This window comes from Thunnus albacares, chromosome 9 (genome assembly GCF_914725855.1).
Source record: "Thunnus albacares chromosome 9, fThuAlb1.1, whole genome shotgun sequence".
Lineage (NCBI taxonomy): Eukaryota > Metazoa > Chordata > Actinopteri > Scombriformes > Scombridae > Thunnus > Thunnus albacares.
The window spans coordinates 12,240,422-12,263,534 of NC_058114.1; the positions used below are offsets into that span (position 1 = coordinate 12,240,422).

General features: G+C 40.8%; 1 protein-coding gene across 3 annotated transcripts in view; it reads left to right on the forward strand.

Annotated features, from left to right (window-relative positions):
* The window catches only part of dennd1b (DENN/MADD domain containing 1B), a 108,499-nt gene that overhangs the window by 47,377 nt on the left and 38,009 nt on the right, over nt 1–23,113 (forward strand). For 2 of the 3 annotated variants that reach the window (XM_044361525.1, XM_044361526.1), the window contains exons 7-13: nt 1,145–1,225; nt 2,637–2,696; nt 6,455–6,508; nt 7,120–7,230; nt 14,925–15,025; nt 17,472–17,517; nt 19,113–19,214. In XM_044361525.1, coding sequence (XP_044217460.1) covers nt 1,145–1,225; nt 2,637–2,696; nt 6,455–6,508; nt 7,120–7,230; nt 14,925–15,025; nt 17,472–17,517; nt 19,113–19,214 — 555 coding nt within the window. The remainder of the gene's footprint in view (nt 1–1,144; nt 1,226–2,636; nt 2,697–6,454; nt 6,509–7,119; nt 7,231–14,924; nt 15,026–17,471; nt 17,518–19,112; nt 19,215–23,113) is intronic. The other variant, XM_044361527.1, reaches the window with a different exon arrangement.

A 23,113-nucleotide genomic window follows, 5' to 3' on the forward strand; every position in this document is an offset into this window, starting at 1 on the left:
TCACTGCTTCTTCCAAAACCCTCAGGGAGGAGTGATCAGGACCAAGAGCCTTTGCTAAAGTAGATAATCACTAACACATCACATAAAGATTTAGCATAATTGATAAAAATTCAGCAAGATAATCTACTGTAATATAGAGAAGAGGACAGTTTGTGTGTGAGAAAAGAGTGAGGAAGAGAGAGACAGAAAGATTGCTGGAAATCCTGGGTGACTGAAGTGTTAGTGTGCATGATTTGGTTTCTATTTACCCCGCTGTCCGTTCCAGGCGAGAGGGAGATGTTGACAGACGAGGGAAGACAGAAGAGCGATGAGGGTTTAAGGCGAGGGGTAAATGAACTGTTTCCCCAGGCCGTGTTGCTGACCATGCGTGTGAGCATTGAGCCTCTCATGACAGGAGGCTGTTCGATTGCACACTCCCTAACACCCCTCCCTCCCACCCTTCTTCTACTCTTACTGTATATTTCCGCCCATTCCTCTCAGGTTTCTATTTCTCCCCGGCTCGCACATGCACATACATACACACGCATGCACATTTCCTGAAACAAGCAGCGGCTCATAGCCACAACCAAAACAAAGTTCTCAGAGAGGGCAAATAGAAAAAAGAAGTGAAAACAAACAACAATGCCCGACCTCTGTGCTCACAGTAGTTTAGTTTGGTTTAAGTACAAGTTGCAGAGTGTTGTCCCACTCAGTTCTCCAGCTAGAGGCCCGAGAGTGTAAATAGCAGTCTTGTCGTGGAGCTCATAAATGCTGGAAGAATAATCTCGGGGCCTGTTCTGTGGTCAAGCTAGCTCTCTGACGGCTTCTTAAAGCCCCGGTCTTTGGAGTGGGGACCCCTGCTTAATTACTGACAGCCTGCTCTCGGCCGTAAATCAACGCTGCTGGATAATAAGCGTCTGCAGCCCTACACTCAGCCGTCTTTTAACCTCACCATTGCTCGTTAAACATATGTCAGTCGGATGTTTTGGAGCCCTTCAGGCTTTGCTGCAGGATCGCCCTCTGGTCTGCAGCAGCAGCGCCTGTCCCAGCACTGTTGTTAGATTGACACATAACTCATGGCATCAGCAAAACAAGTAAATAAAATGTATGTGTCCTATGTTTTCATGTCTTTTTGTTTTGTTGTTTGTTTCTCTCCCCCCCCTAGGAAAATGACTTGAATGACATGCTGAATTCTCTGTATGATCTGCCTGTGCCAAAGCCCTTCACGCCAGTCAACCTGAGTGTGGTAGGTATAGATCTCATATTCCCCCTTATCAGAGGTAAGATTTCTGAGAGTAGAGACAGAAAGAGGGAGAGAAGGACAGGTAGGTTACCGTGGTAGTGTGTTGCGTCAGGAAGGAGACTGCAGAAAAGAAGAGGAGACGATAACAGTTGGCTGAAGTAGTTTAAAGTAGAGCGAGAGACGCAAAAGACAAAATATATAATAGAAAAAAAAGTGGAGACAAAGAAGGAGGAATAATGAGAACTTAAATGAAATTGACACAAAGAAGAGAGCAGGAGCCAAAGATGGCATAAAAACAGACAGAAAGAAAATAGGGCAGACAGGCAGAAACAGGGAGAGATGGGCAAAGTATCGAGGCTGAGACAGAGGAGATAAATGAGGGAACAACACAGCAGACAGAAAAGTGGAGAGCAGGAGGAGGTTAAGATACACTAGGTAGAAACAGAGAGACACAGAGGGCCCAGGACTGACACTCTGTTTGGAAACAAGAAGTGGCGCTAACAGGTTTTTTGTGTGATAAGCCTGAGCTGGACATGTTTAAACTTGAAGGGTCCTTTCACAACTCGTCATGTCTCCCGCTTATCAAAAACTGAAATGGCTTAACGAGCCCCGGTCCCTCAAAGTCAGCCTGTGTTTGTGTTAACTCTGACACAATCTCTCCTCGTGCCTTTCCAGCTCATACATAAAACACTCTCTAACAGTTTTCATTCCCATACTGTAAGCCTGGCCTATAAAAGTAGCATGTAATAATTTTCAATGGGACTGCTAAACCTTACAGTATTTTGTTCACTAATATCTCTATTTCTTAGTTGCTTAGACTCCACACCTTAATGGGATCCAAAGAGTTTCAGTGTTAGCCTTTGTCCTTGAGGACCACCGCTCCTTTTTTTTTTTTTTTTTTTTTTTTGGACCAATTAAACAAGCAACTCTGGGGCTTTTCTGCGGCATAGGTCTCAGAAGGATATGCATCTATTTACACAGATGAATTTACAACATAACAAGACTAAGATGAGGTAATCAATATATCTCTACGAAGGTTAACAAGGTCAGTTCAGATTCCTTGTGATTTATTTTTTCTCAGTGTCAGTTTGTTTCTTTTTTTTTTTTTTTTTTTTTTTATCAGCTCTCTATGTGAACAAAATCTTTTCATGTGAATCTCAGAGCTTCATTGGGAAAGAAGCCCTGGAGAACAGAGGTGATAGCGTCATCTCTTTTCTGGAGAAGCCACCAGTTTGATATTTAATTGATGAAGCAGAATTATTCCCTAAAAGTGTGTTTTTTTTGTTTTATCATGGCAGCCAAGAAGAAGGATCATTGTCCCCTTTCATGTGTGAACCCTGTTTTGCTCTCTCTCTCTGTCTCTCTCTCTCTCTCTCTCTCTCTCTCTCTCTCTCTCTCTTTCTCATTGTGCAAGAATGAGCAGTTGTATATTGCCACTGGGCAAGTACTGAGAGATCGGCGAAGCAAGGAGCCGGTGAGTGGAGGGGAATGAGTGAACGGCAGAAAGGGAGGAGGAAAAGGAGGCTGCTGTGAAATATGAAACCGCTGCTGTACTAATCGCATGGGAGTCACGGCTTTCCAATTTGGCCAAATAAGCTGCGCTATCTTTTTAAATATAACAAAAACAAACTATCCTGGGCCTTGGTGTATGTTTCTTCTCCTCTGGAAAACAATCAAACTTTGTAAATGATTAATGCCATTCCACACTTCTATATTCTCTCTCTGAATATCAAAAGTTTTTTTTTTCTCTCTTTATGTTTAAAGCAAAGGCAATTGTGCTCAAAAAATCTCCTTGATGCCTTTCCAGTTAACCCACTTTCAATGTTTCTATATAAACATGTCTTCGAAAGAAGAAGAAAAAAGCAGATAAGCAAGCAAACAGCCAATGAAAGCCTGGGTTGAGTTGAGGAGCATGGCTTGTGATTATCACAATGCCATGAATTTGTAGACCAACAGGGAAACATTATTTAGCGCACAGAACACAAGCAAAGAAAGCCAGACATACAGAGAGATATATCCTGTACTAACTGTATTTATGGCTAGGGTTGTCCATAACCTCAGATGTATTGCCCAGAGTCCCAGATCTTTTCTCATAATTAATGTTTTTGGTTCATTTAGTTTTAATTGTCCCATTACTGGTTTTCTTTACTAGAGCTGCAATGATTAGTTGATTAACTGAGTCGTTTTTAAGTCATTTTTTAAATAAAAAATATCAAACATTTGATGGTTTCAGGTTCTCAAATTTGAGAATTTGCTGTTTTTCCTCATCTTACTTTCTAGTAAATTGAATATTTTTGAGTTTTGGATTGTTGGTTGGACAAAATAAGTCATTTGATGACAGTACCTTGGGCTGTAGGAAATTATGATGAGCTTTTTGTCGACCAAAACAATTCATTGATTAATCCAAAAAATAATCGGAAGATGAATCAATAATGAAAATAATTGTTAGTGGCAGCTCCATTCTTTACCATAAATAGGTTATAAATAGGTTTTCCTTCACAACTATTATTTATTAAAGATGAAATAATGATTTTCAACAACACTTGACCATTCAGCTTAATGCAACAGCTCAGGATGAGTTTAATGCCATACCAGCAGTCATTCACTCATTATTATTCATTACATTATTATACAATTATATTATTCATTATGTTCATTATAATTCAACAGTTGTTCAAATATATATTCTAATGAGTCAATGTTCTATTTTAATGGTTTTAAAACACAAGCTAAGCAGTACTATGAGCAAAGCCAGAAAGCCCCTTTTAACTCATGCTGATTAGAAAATGTAGCTAATGATGTTTTAAAACAGATCTCTGAGGAGTATTTCACAACGCAGGCAAATATAAGTAGGATTTACAATGAAAAGCTTGACTTCAGTAAACATGTTAATCCTTTCACTTTTCAAATGCAAATATACTTTTCTATCACTTTTTTTGAATCAATAACTATGTATTTGTATTCCTAAAGAATCACTTTATAAGCCACTAATGATGGGTTGTATATTTCACTATCTAGTATCTTTTGTTGTAATTTATGCAGTAGTGGTTGTGGTCTCACAGTAAACCATTAGCTCTGATGCTCACTAGCCTCCCCCTGATTCTTAGCTACTGTATAAACTAAAAAGTAAACAGAAGTATCCCATGAAATAGGGGATACAGTGGTGCAGAGCATCAGAATTCACTCTTGTCACCAGCTGATATACATTAAAATAAACACATTAAAAATGGGGTTGAAGAAAACCTCTTCTCCAGTCTAATAACTTAAGTAAACTATAGACCTGTTTAATTGGACCTTCCACCGAAAATTATTTTTAGATACATTTATAAACTTTTAGTAGCAGCTGTGCAAATATACATAAACAATATGGCTGCAGTAATTGAAACATTCACCGTAAAGAAGGGGCGTAGGAGTTGACAAATCATATATTCATACTCGTATATATCTTTTGCCCAGGAAAAAAAAAAAAAAAACAATTAAAAAACACAAAGCCTTGGATGTTGGTTCCAGTTTAGTGTTTGTTTGCGCTGCATCTTTATCTCCTCCAAGCTTTCGCTCGACTACAATGACCCTCCTCTGGGAATATGGCGATTGTTTACTCATGATAATTGTTTTCAAATTTTTCACACTTAATACACATGCGCTTAGGGAGTGAAATATTTTAGTTTGTTTTACATTAAACTCATCGTTCCAATGTCAACCACAGATGAAAACTAAGTGGTTATATGCTGCCATTGTTTAATCATTACAGTCTGGTAGTGTTTTCTTTGCTCAAACACTGTCACCCTCAGTCTTTTTACTGATGCTAATGAAAATTTACCACATTTCAGGCTGTAGGTCGAAATTTCCCACTGCTGAAAGAATATAAAATTTAAAGAAATTTGTCAGGCTCTAGAAAAATATCAACCAGCAGCACTTCATGTGCTATTGTAAAACCTGCGCACGGCCATTGTAGTTATTTGGATAATGTTGTCTGCTAGCTTGATGATGTCTAAGGTAAGGGTTAATCCAGCATTGTTCAAACTGGCACTGAATCAAGTGAGTTGGTTTGGGTGTTAATCGAATTGTCACAAACCTGTTAGACACGTAAAGCTGATGGGTTTGGGGTGTTTTTTTCTAGTCGATTTGTGCATTTCTGGATCTTCTCTGTCTGATTCTGATGGGCTTTTTCTTTTCTCTATGTTCTTATATCTCTCTAATCGGAGGTATTTTTTCTTTCTTGGTGGTTTCAGTGAGGCTGCTGATTTTGAATGGCTCTCCTTGTGTTTGCACACTCTTAAGCATGTTGTTTGTGATGTAATGTATTACTGTGCAGATTGACTGAAAACTACAAAACAACTACAAAAAATCATTTCTTATCAGACTTCGGTCATGAATGCAATGCTGTTTTGCAACCAACTCTCAAGTGTTGGATGCTCTTCTTCCTGCCACAGGGTCCACAAATAAATTCTTACACACACTTTGTAATAATCTGACGTTATTTGTTCATTATTTACTTTGAATTAACAAGTAAATTGTGGTCACTAGTTAAGAACCTGTGCAGTCCTAGTAAACAAAATGAATTTTTATTGCACTTTAAATTCTGTGCTCACAGTGTGAAAAAATCCACTGTAGACGTTACAGTGGATTTAAGGGAAGACCTGCAACAGATGGTCGAGTGAAGGCCTAGAGAAACGCAGGTGTACTAAGGATACAGGGGAGTGTGTGTGAGAGACACAATTGTGTGTTTCAGCTGGTGGTTTGTCTACCTGTCTCCAAACAGCACTTCTCTCAGGCCCCTTTGATCTGAACACTGAACCTGCCCTGCTCTCCCAAAGTGAGACAGGCAGCCCTGTGATCCTCTAAACAACCTGTGTGTGTGTGTGTATGTGTGTGGATGCACACGTGTGCTCATGTGCACATATACTTTTGTCTGTCTGTTGGTGCTCCGCAAGCCTTTTTAATGCTTAAATAAAGACTCAGTTTTCCACCGGAGACATCACCCCAGTCTGTGTCTATGGGGAGCTCAGCTGCTATTGAGCTTTCTCTGTTCTGTAGGCCTGATAAAAGCATTGCCACAGTTCAGACACCAGCTCAGCAATTCATATAGACAGAGCTGAAGATGAGCCATAAATCATAGAACAAAGTGAACGGCCCTTTTCCCCCATGTTCCCCTCATTCTCTTCTGTGTGAGTGGTATGCTTCACTTGTGACCTTCCCTCTTCTTTCTCCTGCATGTTTGTGTTTTCGCAGCACTCCTACTTCATCGCCCCGGATATCAATGGACTGCCAACTATCCCTGAGAGCGTAAGTATTCATGGAAAAAGAAAAGAAAAAAGAGACAGAAGGAGATAAAGAGATATCCCTCTCTTCTGAAAACATCTCTGCCTCTAATCGTATTTAATCAGATACACTTGTCACCTTTTGAAATTATTGCACCATCCTCTTGTTTCAGCTTTATCTCCTGTGATGCTTATACCTTTAATGCCGAAGTTCAGTGACTGCCACGGGGATTAGAGGATTCAAATTGAACACGTCTTTTGTTGATTTTGTATTCAAAATGTAGTTCAAGTCAAGCATCTCTTGTCTTTTTCAGCATGGGACACTAGATGAAAACTATTAATCAGGCAAATTTACAAAACTTTGACATCTGTTGTGAAAAAAGTGACTAAATCGGATAGATTAAAGGCACAAAGCTCTTAACCTCTTAAAATCTGTATTTCTTATCCATTTAATTTTATGGCAGTGTGTGCAGAGATGGAAGTCCAAGTCCTTTTTCAGCCAGCACTGTATGTCTCTCTTTATGGCACACTCTGGTACTTTTACTGTCTGTGGCGTTGACACTTTTACTATAAGCAAGTTGTGCAAGGACAGTTTGTTATATACCTGCATATCCTTCTGTTCTTGTCTATTTCCAGAGGAACCTGACAGAGTACTTTGTGGCTGTGGATGTCAACAACATGCTTCAGCTCTATGCCAGTATGCTGCACGAACGGCGCATCATCATTACCTCAAGCAAGCTTAGCACTGTGAGTCCATTCCCTCCAAGTCATTCTCTCAGTTAATATTTCTGGTTTTCAAAACGTTGTTGTCTGTGCTCACATAAGTTTCCTATACAGTTAATTCAAGTTAAGGTGAAGCTTTCAATCATAACATATTATGCTGTGATGTTAGATAATGTAGGTTCCTTGTAGGATATCTCACTTGCATCCAAAAAATGATATTGTACAAGAAGAAAATTGCTAATTTACAATCAAAAAGAGTCACTGTTACCATTTATGGCTTCATATGGAATTCAGATACCGATTTAGCTCAAATGTTGGAACTCTTTCCTTGATTGAACATGAGTTTCTTCATCAATATTCCAGCAGGATATCAAACCCTAAGTAGTACGTTGAGAATATTTATCTGACATGGCTATGCTACTTGTGCAGAGTGAGTTCAACTGATCTGTCTGCCCCCACACACCCCCTCCCCGCCTGGGCATCCTGCAGTCAGACAGCCACACTATCACCATGCTTTGACAAGCTGCGTAATTCACACTAACGCTGGATTATATTTGACTGTTTGTCTTATAACTGCAAAATATTATTGGGGTGAAAAGTCTTAAATTATCCGTTATTACATGTCTTAAATCTCTCACATAATTTAAAGCCACTTCTGTCTGTCTCTATGAGGGAGGAAATCTCTGTGTGTCTTTCTCCCCCTCTTCCTTCCTCTGTTCCTCATTCCATCCTCCCGCTCTTATCTTTGTGGCTGATGAGGCAGAGCCAAATGTTTATGACAGATGAGATGGGAGAGGGAAGTGATGTCATCCAAATCCTATCTGTATCTTTAGTGTAGCTGGTCCTGCCTCTGTATCTACAAGGCTGCAGAACACTCAGAACACTGTACAGCCGGAGGGGCCTGCGGTGGTGATGGGTGCTGGAGGGAATGGTACCCAAGGTCTCCCACAGGAACCATAATCAGGAGAAGCTGTAAAAAAAAAAAAAAATTACCTAGCCCTCAGAGAATTTCACCTGTCTCCTCTCTGCTCCTCAGACCAGCAGCACCTCCGCTCAGGATCTAGGCAACAAACTGTGCTGTGACACAAGGGTTACACGATGTAAATTATCAGACTCGAGGGTGAAGGTGTTTTTCTTTTTAGCAAGGGGAGGGGGTGATTTTTGTCTGTGATTTACAGTTTTCTGCAGCACGGAGACAAATGTTGCCTTGTTTTTTTTTTTTTTTTAACAAATATATGCCGACAGGATATTTTAAGAGCTTCCACGTCAGACCTTTACCTCTGTAAGCCTTTCATCTTCTGCAATCCTTCATCCACTCATCTGTCTATCCATCCATCTTCCTCAGGGAGGGGTGTTTTGGTTTGGTAGCTGTATATGTCAAGCAGTGTAGTACAAAGGTATTTTCACATCTCCACTGGGATTACTATCAGGCCTAGTGTTATTACCGCTCCTGTGATGCGTTATTTTTCGCTGTTGGGTAGATTGACCTCCTGGTTCAAGTGGAAATGACTGCTATGATTCTACATACTTAACTGCAAAGAGCCCGGCTCATTATCCACACCACTGTCATGTGATCAAATATCTTAAAGTACGAGAAATATATAATTAACGTCAGAGTTTGTCAAAATGTTTGTTAAAGTGAGTGTTAGCAGTCACTGGATGGACAGGTAATATTTCTATAGTCTGCTTGCCACAGATAGAGGATGTATGAGAGAAGGTATTGTTAGTAACATCGTTAGTACCATCCAGCTGCTTTTCACCACCTCCGCCTGTCCAGCCTCTCAGCCAAGCAGAGAGAAACAGGGAATAGAAAGTGGAAAGAGGGAGAGAAAGACACACACACACACACACACACACACACACACAGATATATACTGCATTTATTCTGCCTGCTCTAGGTACTGCCTGTGTTAAAGCCTCCGGTGAACCCAGTGTGTCAGTCTGTCGGTACATGGCTGGCGCGTCTCGCAAGCAGCCAACAGCAAAGGAATAAATCATGATCTTACAACAATGCGTCAGTTGACTTATTGCTGTTTCGTGACCGGAGGTGAATGGTACCACTGTTTTAAAAGGCCGGTCGGCGGTGGCGCAGGGGCGGGAGCCAGCCGAGCGTGCAGCCTTGTCATAGGGCCGTATAATAGGACTGCATCGGCCCTTCCTCTAACTAGTCAGTTGGGAGGACCCCCACCACCACCACCGCTGCCCCACCACCCTCCACGTCTTTCATCTGCCGAGGCCCCCCAGCTCTCGAGCCCAGCCTCTGCCCGGCCTATCGCCCAAATTCACACAGCCTGGCCCTAGCACCGGCTGACAGCAGCCGTCTCATCAGCCTGTCAGGCCTATGCTAACAAGGAGCTATCCATCCACCATGCCCTAGAGTGCCAGCTGTCTCTCTGTTTCCTGCTTTTTCCTCTGTTGTTCCACTCCTCTCTTTTCCTGACTTCTTTCTGTCTCTCTACTTTCTCTCTATCTTAGTTATTCTTCTTCTCTGACATATGATTTTCTGTCCATCTGTCTCTCACTCACTCTGGCTACACCTCTCTTTCTCTCTTGACTTTGCTTCCCTCTTACTGGGTGTCTTAATGTGTCTTTCTGTTGTCGGGCATCTGCAGAACATCGGGACATCCTCTCCCCCCCTCCTTCCCCTCCTTGCCCTCAATAGACTTATCTCAGCCTCATGCCATGTGTTTGAGTTAACGTGTGTGTGTGTCGTGCCGCCGTGACCACGAATGTGCATATGTGCATGTCGTGGGTGTCTGTGTCCTTTTTTTTTGCATGCATCTGTTTGTGTGTGTGTCTTCTGCACTCACAGGTGTTTGTGCCTTATGCCTTATGTCTTCCTGCAAGAGATTCAGTGATTGCGTGTGCATGTGTGGGAGGCCTGGCGTTAGCTGTTACCCGCGGCGTCCTGTGTGCCCTATCTCTCTCTCTCCCCGTGCCACCTACTTGTTCATGGCACACCTGCGTCGTGCCGGGCCTGACACCGGTGTTTGTCAACAGAGGGAAAAGCAAAAGCGTGGGTAATTGGTGACTTACTCTATGCAGAGGAGGGGAGAAGGAAAGGCTAACACCGCGATAAACCAGCCTGAGAAACGAGGGAGAGGTGGCAACGGACAGAAGGACAGCAGGAGGAGAGGAGGAAAACAGAATAAGAAATGAAGAAATGGGATGAAAATGAGGCACGGAACGGAGGAGGGAGGATTGAATTTGGAGAGTGGGTGGGGACAGAGTTGCAAGGAAAATCTAGTAGAGGGGAAATGAGCGTTTGAGGCTGGTGTGAGGAGGTCAAGAGCGACTGTTGATACCATTCCTCCTGTCAAATTGAATTACATCGCCTGCAGCAGGAGCTATTTGTCTCGCACTCTGCACTCACTTTAATTTAACATTTGCAATAAGTTCTTTCAACTAAGACTGTGTAAGCAGAGGGAATGAGTTTTGGTTCTAGAAAAATGGCTTAATCTCCACTGTATTACTCTTTTATATGTGAAAGATGTTAAATCTGTGAAAGCTGTGTTTGTTGGCCCCCACAGTAGCCTTTTTTTTCCCTTTTCACTTAAACATGTCCAGTTATTCAGGTAAAGAGGAATGGAGTGGGTGGAAAACACACCACTTACTGACAGAATCTGCAGTGTTGAGAAGATCTGAAGTCCCCGGTGGCTCCAGCTCTTTAAGGAAATCTCACTGTTGAAGGGTTATGTAGCTACTCACGCAGGTATTTTGAATAACACAATCTATAAATAAAGAGAGCTGTTTGATGGCTTGTGAGCTGCCAGATGAGTTAGGGTAGCTGCCCACCTGTAATTAACAATTTTTTTGCCAGTTGTGTCATAATTCTGCTTTTTGGTGCATCCCAGTTCCATACCACCTACTTATTCTAAGCAGGATTTTTGGTATGTAGTGTGGTCACACCTGAAAAGTGACCAAATTAAGTATTAAAGTCATTATGCATACTAAAAAATGCTTGAATTTAGATATCCAGAAGGGCTAAGTCAAGGACAGCTGGACTTGCTTTAGATTCTTGAAGATGTTTCTCCTCTCACCTGAAAGGCTTCTTCAGTTCATGAAGAACTGAAGAAAAACTTCAGCTGCTCACAACTAGAAAATATTAAAACAAATTGCACATGGTGAAGTGGTAAAACAGCTGTTAAATCTGTGCAAAAGCATTTTGATGTCAACTTGTGAGATTTACTTGTTAGTGACGTTCCAAAGTCACAGTCTGATTAATGTTTGTCTTTGCGTGTATTGCATCATTTCCTGTTAGTATGTTATTTTTTGTATACTAACTGCAAGAACAGCCTACTGAGACATTCAATATATATTACATTCTGTATACAATTAGTTAGAAGTATAGACTTGGAAAACAGCAAGTGACTCACACCTAGACACTATAATTGACAACACTGGCGTGTGACCTCTAGCTTAGGTGGAATGCTACCTACTTCAAAGCTGCAATGCAAATTCATTCTTCCTTCTTCTCCCACTTTGACTCCCTCTCTTTCTTGTATTTATATCTCTCTGTCTCTCTCTCTTTCTGTCTCTCCTTTATTTAGTCCCATTCAATGGATCTGGAAAAACCAGTGTTAGTGTGGACACTTTCTGTCTCAGCTACAGCGCACTAAGAAAGCTCTCAGGGCAGAACCAAAGACCTTGACTGCTTTTTGAAGCAGGCTGTCGCTGTATAATCGGTTAGCTTCTCTCAGAGGGAAGGGAACACACACACATACACACACACACACACACACACACACACAGTGTGAGAGGCAGGCAGCCCCTCATTACCGGGCAGAGCCCTGGTCCCTGAGGACTGGACCCAGCACCTAATCCTGTATTTGTTCTTGGGGACTGTATCTGTGATTCTCCATTGAATGGAATATTAAGCACCCAGGTCTTTTGTGGAGCGTGTAAGCCATTTGGCTCCACTCATCTATTATTTATCAGCCTGGCAAATATTTTATCAGCCTTAGCCTCTTATGACCCACTCTCATGTGAAGCCCCCCCTTTCTAAATGAAGAAAAAAAAAGAGGGGTGCGAATTCTCTTTTCTCCAATTTATCTTCTTTTTACTTTTTGCCTCATTCCCTGTAAAATCTGAACAAGGACACAGGGATTTGTATTAAGGTGAATTAGAGAGGCAAATATGTGAACTATTCCTCTGGAGTTCTCACCAAGTTACCTTATCTCGGGCTCACTGCCACCTCCATCGCTTTGGAGATAGCAAATAAAAGAAAACAAAAATCTAGATTTGCTTTATAAATCATTATCTTAGTTTCAGTAACCCCCCTCCACTCTCAGGCAACTCCCCCAAGACAGCCACCCGGCCTGAGAAGAAGAGAAGCAGAGAGAGAGACTCCTGTTTTCCCTTTCAACCTGAGAGTAAATCATGCCAGTTGGGGGGCTCACCTTGAGGCCTGGTGGAGATAATTGGAGTTGGTTAGCGAGGTGTTCTGTGCCATTACCTCCTGGTACCAGCGAATGGCTGGGGCTTGTCTCGCACTCCCAGAGGAGGAATACACTCGCCTGTTGGCTCTCCGCTTAGTGTGTGTGTGTGTGTGTGTGTGTGCGTGCGTGTCACATGTGTATGTATGTGTGTATGTATACCCGCAGCCAGATTGCTGACCTCTCTTCATCACAATTTAATGGCCCCTTACCGTCATCGCTTTGGAAAAGGGAGAAGGGTGTGATGATTTTGATAGTAGCTCTTCCACCAAGTGCTTCACTTTCACACATTAATATTCATAGCATTGATTTACTCTCAGAATTAACAAAAAAACAAACTGTTTGCCAGGGAATTAATCCTGACAGGAGCGTGGCATTGTTGTGTTTTATTTGAAGACGGCAGGCAGTGGAAATATGCATATTCAGATACACAGAGCAAGACACCAATTAAATGTTGATTAAGTCCTAACTATTGTGGGACTGGGTGTGTGAGAGATTTCACGGAGACAATAAAAAAAGATCATTGCTTTTTTTTTCCAGCCGATATGAAAAATGAATGCAGTTAAAACAAACATGCAGGGAGGGAGGCACATGAACTGACACACAAACACACACACAAACACACACACACACACACACTTTCTGTTGTGAGCTTTTCAGATGTCCAGGCTTGATGTTAGGGTAGATTGTGAGGGGTGGGGCCCTCTTTCTCTTTCTCTGGCAGCGGTGGTTTTCAGCCGCCAAGCTCACCCGCTTTTGGCCGGTCAATTGTGACACTTTGTGTGTCAGTGAGCAGGGGGTCTCCTGGTAGTTGTGTGTGTGATAGTGTGTGTCCGCTTCACACATTGACTGTGAAGCTGCAGCAGTATAACAGCGGCTGCTGCTCCGGGGTCCCGGCGGTATTGGCCTAGCCCGCAGTCTCTCTTGGCTAACTCATGTTTCATTCTTTGGCAATTTGCCCTAATGAAGTCCCGCAGGAGCCCCTCAGACCTCTGTTCTCTTTCCATATTTAATCATGTTATTTTAATCTGGGGGATGAGCTAACGCCTCTTTCTCCTGCCATGTGTGTGTGTGTGTGTGTGTGTGTATGCGTGCGTGTGTGTGCGTGTGTTGCAGGTCATTACTATAGCTGAGTTTTCATGAGATGGGATGTCAAGAGGGGGATGCTGGCTTTAAGACAATGGAAGACAATGACTTTAATTTTATGTGCAGTGGTAGTTTGACAATGTAGTGAGCTCCTTTGAAAAGGGATGTCATCTTCTTGTGATTTCTTCTCATTATTTGTTAAAAAAAAGAGGTTAATTATTCCATATTTTTCACCCTAATATCCTAGTCATAGTGGTTGAGATAATTTAGATTTTTATGGTTACTGTCAGTAATCTTTTTGGCTCCTTTTATTGTATTTGTGCAGGTCGGAGCACAATTCTTACTTTGACATTGAATTGAAAAGCAGTTTATTATGAACACCGAGCTTTGTTTAATTTCTTGTGTTCAAAATTGGCTCAATTCTGCACATTAAATTAATTAACAATTAATCATACACTTCCTAAAATCATGTGCAATAGTGTCAGAACTCATGCAGAGATAACCCACCAAAAGCAACTGCTGACGTTTAATACTTTTTCTTCTCACCTCTTTTCCTTTTTCTCTCCTTTGCTGTGCTCCTGTTATGAGGTTAAAGACAGGCTGCTGTCAGCTGGTTGATCTCCAGCTTTTCACTCTTCTTCTTCTTCTCTTTTCCTTCAACAATAGCTTGCAAGTTGTGTGTTCATCACAGCAGCACCAGACATGTCAGTGTACAATGTTCTTGCTGACATTGTTTGATTGTGATCCATATTAAAGGGTAACTCCTTGAAATCAAACATGTAGTATATCGACACATCAACAAAAACCTTCACAACAGCAGTAACCTTGATCACACTTCTTTTTTTTTTTTTTTTTTTTACACAGGATATTAACGGGATATTGTTTGGATGGAAAGAGGGCTTTGCTTATCTGTAGAGCCTAGCAGTGTAGAAATATAGTTGAATAAGTTATGGAAATTTATTAGAAAGAAGAAAAGCAAAGTATTTAGTTCAAATTTATTTTATTCTTTTTTCTTCTTGATGCTGTTCTTTCTTTGGCACAGTTCTTGAAAGTGAAATCAAACAAACTTTGAGTTTAAAAATGTGAAACCACCAGTTAACATACAGTGTGGAAAGGCATTTTTGTCTTTTCTTAGTTTTTGTGTCGCCATGATAAGTTATGCTGAGTTTGTCCTCCCGTCTTTTTCTCTCTCTGTAGTTAACTGCATGTGTCCATGGTGCGGCTGCTTTGCTCTTTCCTTTGTACTGGCAGCACATCTTCATCCCTGTACTGCCCCCGCATCTTCTGGACTACTGCTGGTAAGGCCGACCACCTCTGAAACACACACACACACACACGTACACGTACACATTGACATATACAGTATGAACACACACACACACACGTCACTATCATCGTAATAAATGTTTACACCTCCCCTTCTTCTCTTCTGCCACTTTCTCTCTTCCTTCCTCTAATTTTCAAGCCACCTCATGACACACACACATGCACACATACACACACACCTGACACGTTGACACGTAAACACACACATTATGCCATGTGTTCCGGTTATGCACCGAGCTCTGCCGCTAAAACCTCGGTGTAAAAGTGCAGACACACATGTTCACACATTTTCCCACCCGCTCTTCGAGTTGTTCTCACAATTCCTCTCATGGTGCGCCTCCTTCTCCTGTGTGGCCCCTCAACATAATGAACGGCCCCGGATCACCTTGCTCCATATTTCATGCCAGTGCTAGCACCACTCTCTCATCATCTTAGCCCTCTCAGGGGTTCATTACCACCCATCCAACATAAGTCCAACAAATCTGAATGGACTTGAGCGAAACTGAATGGAGAGCAGAAGTAACATCTCATCTTCAAATCTACATGTGTTCAGGTCAACTTCAGATCTGTACATATTTAAAGGAAAAAAAAAAAAAACACAGCGGGGAAGTCGGCTTACGTAAAAGGAGCTGTTTTTTGTCGAATCAGTGCTGATAGCTCATACAGTACAGTGCTTTACCATGAGGGACACATCAGCCTTAAGAAGCTATTCATCACTGACAGTAAAATGTGATTTTCAACACTCTGTGAAGACTCATCATTATCTTATTTAATCACAGGGGTGTCCTCCATGCACTAGATAACTTAATTATATTAGATGATATGTGTGTGTATGTACAGTACATTTGAGTTGCTGAATATGCTGGTGTGTGTTTATGTGCAGCATGTCTCTATCTGTGTAAATGTTGGTGGAAGTGAGTACTGTATATTCATGAAACGGAGAAAACAGCGACGCAGACCTTACAGGCCTGCTGTTTGTTTTTCTTTTGCACTAAGTTGATTACAAGCCTGTGGCTTCTGAATCATTCTGGCCAGGAATACTCTGACCCAAATCTATCCAATTATTGCTGCCTCTGTAAATGTCATCATAAAAATGGTTTATATTATTTGACTTTTGATTTTATGCATCTTGGTGGGATGGGCTGACAATCATTAAAGAAGAAACATACTTTATGATTCAACATGAATTTTCAATATGAAGATAAATAGAACATAAAATAAGAATGACATGATAATAACCATACAAAACATTGGGTTTTATGTAAAAAGAAAACATATGACACTTAAGCTTTTTAGTTTTTTAGTATCCCAAGTTCATTACTTTCTGAAACTACCAGTACAAAAATAGTCACTGATCATCCATTTTGCAAGAGGAAAAACTCCTTAAAATGTCTTGAAGAATGATTCATTGTTGTTATTAATTGTTTTTATCTTCATAATACTTTAGGTTGTAGTAGTAAGAACGATTAGTATTTTTAATTTTTTCCTGATAGATTAATGCTTACTGGTAGATGGTAGATCTTGTTTTTGACTGAATGTATGGAAACACTTTAAATTGTAATTCATTAACAGTTTAAAGCACAAATCAGTGACTGAAAACTAAAACTACTCATCGGAGGCAGAATTAAGACAAAACTTGTTCGTGTGGTAGCACCAGATCAGTTTCCCTGCTACACACACCAGTTAATCTAATAGTGTTTCCCATTTTGAGAGTGATGCTGGTTCTCTGGGAAATAATGTTCAGCAGCCCTGCCCTTCAAACACTGTAATATAATTGGGTTTAAAAACGACATATTGATGATGATCGTTTTTTTTTTTTGCTTATGTTTGTTATGACATGCACAGCCAAATCAAAATATACAGTTCTGTATATTTTCAATACATCTAATGCACATCTGTTGCATTTCAACATTTGTTACAGAATTTCTAGCAGCTGGTAAAATATATTTTACTTTTAATATAGCTGGTATCTTTATTAGATCTTCTACTGTTTTTTGTCATTGCTGAATGGTGTGTTGATTGTTTTTGGGTTGTTTTTTTTTTAAATCAATGATTTAGTTTGTGAGATGTTAAAAATGACAAATTGCAGTCACAAGTTATATCACAGGTCATGTCTTTCACAAACTCATAAACCCTAAGGACAATTTACATTTATATAAAACAGAGGAAACATTTAATAAGCTGTTGTTTTTTGATATTTTTTGATAAATAACTTGAAAGATTATCAATAGTAATAGTAGTAGTAATAGTTATTGAATAATTTTAAGAGTACCCTCAGTACCCATCAAGCTTTTTAACTTTTTCAGGTAGATTTGTAAAATGTGTTATAAGGGTGTAGCCTACAAAAGTTTTTATTTACTGCATGTAACCATCTGATATTGATTGCTAACAGATTTGTTTTCATCTCTCCATCCACAGTGCCCCCATGCCATACTTTGTGGGAGTTCACCTTAGTCTGCTGGAGGTACGTTACTTAATCCGTCAGTATGTGTACGCGTACGAAAGTGGATGTTTATAATTATGCATTGTTATACTGTATATGCATAATTATATATGCCGCTGCAAAAAGTTAAATGTTGATGTTCTCTAATTTGCATCAGATTTACAATATATTATGAATGTCAGGGGTCCTGTGATCCAGTGAATTTTCTTTAAATAAAACAACTTACATTAAGTGAGGATGCAGTAAATTATACTGTACATCGTCATAGTTTTTTGCCTCCGTGTATATGGTCAGCTAATGCCATACCCGGTTTAGTAAATCGTGCTCTTAATTTCGGTGTAAAATATTTGAAATTTCTACAAGGCAAATTTTGACACCTCCAACACACTGAATCAAAAAAACTGACTGACTGTGTTTTCCTCTTTATCTCCCTCTCTTGCTTGTGTGCATTCTTAACCAGAAGTACAAAAGACAGAGAGAGAAAGGCAGAAAAAGCATCTGCAAACAAAGAGCTTTTCTACTTCATTGTTGAAAACCTGTGTGTTGGTTGGGGGGCAAGCCGTCACCAGCACTGCTGTTTTGTGTGAATGCAAGTTGCAAACACGCGCACATTTGCACTTGTGTGTATGTGTTAGTATGTAAGTGTTTGTCTGTGTGCGCGTGTAATTGTACTTGTGTGTGTGTGTGTGTGTGTGTGCGTGATATTTGTCTGACAGTTGCGGCAGTGGCAGTATTTATCACACTCTGCATCCGAGACAGACCCCCTTTCCGCCACTACATAATTAGTCCAGATCAGCATGTGAGCCTCCACTGCACAGGCTGTCACAAAAGTGACAAACTAGAAATTCACACACTATGCTGCCTCCTCCCCCCCACCCCCCCCCACACCTGCCTGCATCCTGCTCCACACTGAAATAATTGTTGAATTTGTCGCCATCAGGATGCACACAGCACAGCACAGCATCACTGTGTTGTTGTTGATGCATGAGGTTTTGGTGCTGAGGAAAATGTTTTCGCTATCCAAAATGTTCCCTCTCAGTGCCATTCTTCATTTTTTTGAGCGGGTGTGTGTTACAGTAAAGATGTTCTAATATTTTTTTTTTTTTTTCCTACATGCTATTTTTCATCATTAATCGTAAAGAAGTGTGATGACCGCTGTGTTTTCTCTTTCCCGGGGCTTCAGGGCAGCAATGACTTTCTTTGCTGTGCAGTCAAACACCTGGGCAAAACTTAACATTTAAAATATTAACTTGAATTAATGTTTTATGAATTAATCATCAGATGATATTGTCTTTATTTTTCAACATATATCAAACATACAGGATTTTAAAAATGGATGAATTGCTATGGGGTATAATATACCAAAAAACAAATACTGTATGAAAACTTAAATATTGTATGAAATATTGCTGGTTCTCATTTTAGTCAAGAATCAGCATCAAATTCATTATACAAAAACAGAACATATTTTTACTTGTTAATATCTCAATAATTTAAATTCAACATTTTAAGATATTTAAAGGTGGAGATTTGTGCAATATTGTGAAATAGTGATCAGATTTGTTTTGAATTACTGTGACAGTACTGATGATGATACTGGACATTTCCTCTTTCAGAGAGTTCGTAGTCGGTCGCTGGAGGATGTGGTCATTCTGAATGTGGACACAAACACCTTGGAGAGTCCCTTTGATGACCTGCACAACCTTCCCAGTGACGTGGTACGACACACACACACGCACACACACACACACACCTTTCAGAGCTTCTCAACCTTTATCGTCTCATTACACATGACACACAGAAGGTTCATTTTTTCCTCTTTTATGCCGAGTCTCACTTGCATAAACACACATTTTCCTGCCTTCTCATATACTCACTCAGATACACTTGCACCCACGCGCACACAAAAACACACACACACACACACACACACACACAGACAAACACATACACATGAAGAAACTTGTCAAAGTATAGCTCTGTCCCATCCCCACATCATTAATGACTGCAGCACTGGCTCCTTAGATTGTGGCTGTCTAAAGTAAACTCCCGTCGCGTCGCATGACGCTTGAAGGAGAACAGCATTCCCCGACCATCAGAGGCTTGTGGGAAAATGTGCAACTCCCATCCCTTCATCTCCATCCATTCTAATCATTATTTCACAAAGTCTTGCATTTCTGCCTGCCCACTGGCACGTTTCTGAGAACGAGAGATAGGAGGAGGGAACAAGGCAGAGAAAAGAAAAGAAAAGGCAGAGATGGGTGATTTTCTAGGGGGAGAGAGTGGGAAGAAGGGGGCCAATTACCAGTGTGGGCAGTGAAGCCACCTGCCAGCGCATCGTCTCTTTAATTAATGGAGCACTGACGCCGTGGTGATGCTTCCTGTAGCACTGACCGGCGTCAGGGTCACTTGCACATTTATACACATTCTCTCTCACACACACACACACGCACGCACACAAACAATACACATGCTTGTCTTCCCTGTCTTTGTCGAAGCAGGAATCTGTTTGTTTAGCTGTTTTTCAGGCGGTGTGTATTAAAGCTCCTCTGTGAGGTACCGAGGCCCCGCTGAGGCTGCGGATGCACTATTACCCACGCTGCTAACAGTATATACTCAGATTCCACCGCCTACCGGACTCCTGCTGTACCAGCAGTATATAATTCAATCCACTGCCCAGCAGACTCCAGGAGTGCTCACACTCCCACACTTTTCTGGTTCTCCTGAATTAGCACTGCTCAACGTACTACGACTGCTAGTGTGCATGAATACCTCTTTACTACCTGTACATTTTATACAATTTCCTGCCTACTTTTTTTCCCCCTGTTTTCTTTCCGGCCTTATTGCCTGCCTTACTGCCTGGCTGCTCCAGCTTCATGACACCTGTCTGCCTTCTTGTCTCTCTCACAGTACTTACCGCCAGCCTGGACGTTTCTTGCACCCGCTGTTTGCTTCTCATGCTTCTTTGCCTGTGTGCCTGTCTGGCTACACTACCTTCTTCTCACTTCCTGCCTGCTTGCTTTCTGCACCCAGGGACTCAAGCCCTAAATTAAATTGCAAACTGAGTTTGTCATAAAAAGGAGTCAGGGCTTTTGAAAAGCGACAGAAGCAGAGAGAAAAGCCTTTGTCTTTGCCGTGTGATAAATTAAGTGGCAGGCTCAGAGCCTTTTTGCTTTGATCCCCTACTCACCATTTTTCCTGACTAATGACAGAACATAGCCCGCATATCATGTCAAATTACACCACCTGAAACTGAAACTACACCAGCATTAATATATTTATTGTAACAAATTGTTGTTGTTGTTTTTATTCCTATTCATTTTTTTCCCTGTCTCCTCTTATCTTTTCACCGGGGCTAGTAGATTAATAAGGAAGCGAGCAGGTACTAATTGAGTGGAATTCCAGGTCTCTTGTTAGTTTGCTTGTTAGTGATGAGGACATGCCACATGGCATTTGATGTTTGTGTTTGCACACAAAGAGATGTTTGAGGCATTGTGCAGTCAAACAGAGGCCTGAAATCTTGATTAATGCTGAGTGATTCTCTGCCTGGGCTGAGCTGCCACGCGTTGTTTCTGAGCTATTAAAACCACCCTTCATTTCTCTCTAATTCTCACTGTTACACTGGCTACTTAACACTCAGACTTTATTCAGTGTGAAACCGAAGCCCTGAGACCTATGAAGTAATGATTATTCTCACTTAAAAAGCCCAGCATCACTTTGTATGAATATATAAAGCATGAAATGGATTAAAAGGTAAAGGCCACAGGCAATTTTAGTGCATATTTCAAGTCTAACTAAGAGGGAAAACAAAGCACTCTGATGTTGATTTAAGCAAACCTTTCGAGATCCCTCTAATTACGGCAACGCAGGCTGTGAGCACATGTGGACTCTATTACGTGGCTCGGCTGACCAGTGGCCGTGCTTTTAGCAGGTTCAGAGTTCACAGTTGTCCTGAATTAGCCGCCCCCTTTCAGACAGGACCCCTACACCGGCTCCACTAGTGCCCGCCCCTTAATGGTCTTTTCCCGCAATTTCACACATAATATTTTAGATTTATTGACTATTACAAATGCTACCATGCCAGTAGCGGTTCCGTTTGGCAAAAAAAAAAAGGAAAGATCTGAATAAGAGAGTGATTGGTGACGGGTCAAAAGAGGATGCAACAATTGTGTGAAAATACTTTTTGACATTTCTTGAAATTGGAAAGGCATATCAAAGGGCAAAGACTGATCGGGCTTTTGTTCTGGATTTGTCTCGTTCTGACAGTATAAATTGACATCAATCTCTTGAATTTTTTTTCTCCTTCATTTTTTTGTAGTAACATGCTCTTATATTTATTGAAAGTCAATCGGAACATTTTAATTTTTAACCTGTATATTTATAGTACCTTTTGTATGAAAAATAATGCAGATCAAGAACTTTTTTTGTTGCTTTATTTACTTTTTGTTTTTCTTTTGTGACTTATTTTAGAAAAAACATTATGATATTATTATAGAAATATATACATGTGTATTTTTATTTTACATCGTATATTTTTAGCAGGATTTTACACATTATAAGATTTCTTGAGTTAAACTGAAAGTTTCAATATTTTATATGCAGTAATAAACCATATTAATCTCAGGGAGACTGTGCTTGTGTCAGTAAAATCAATGTGTTGACAAGCACACTGAAAGGAAATATTCAATAAAAAAGCAGTAGATTTTCCTTGGAAGATCAAGGTATTTTCGTTTCTTTTTCTGAGATACACAGTTCCTCTTCGGCGCAGACATTGTGCTGATAAAGTTATAATTGGCTTTTGGTTGGTTGAGCTGTTTACCGCGCTAGTCATTAAAAGTATCCAAGAATAGCAAATTAGGAGTCTGTTAATTCTGAAAACAAACAATATGTGACTGAATCAGATTTTTATTTGATCCCAGCAATTGATCTCAAACCAATGACGGAAGAATTTTTTCATGTATTATTCTTTCTGTGCCACCTATTCAAGGTGAGGTGCTACAATGCAGCTTACATCTTTATTTTCAGATGCTCTCTCTCACATCACAGCCTAATTCCTTCTATTCTCCTCCTCTCTGCCTCTCGCTACTTTGCTGACACCGTGTACCCATACATTCCTAGCCTTCATACATTTGATCATTTGTATTCCCAATCAAGGGGGAAATTTACAGCGTACACTCCTACTTCCTGTATTTCAAGCCTGCATTTGGAGGTTTACAAATGAATGAGGGGGTTGAGGTTGTGTCTGCACGCCTCTCCTGAGATCACCTGGCACACTTAATCAAACATCGCGGCTTTAATTTGGTGTTCAGTTTCCGACGCTCGCAGAAAACAACATCTACATCATCATCTACAACACAGTACAGCTGACAGCAGGCAAACACACACACACATGCAGATGCACAGACACACACACACACACACACACACACACACACACACACACACAGACATCTACACGTTGTCGGCCAGGAATGTTCATCAATGACTAAGAATTAATGAGAGATCTAGTTCAGGAGTAAACTTTTGCTACTCACAGATTTTGAGTTTGTCCACCAGATTCCCCCATTTTCAGCTTAGACGTGTCTTATTTCACTGTTGTCTTCTCAGTATAGCGGAG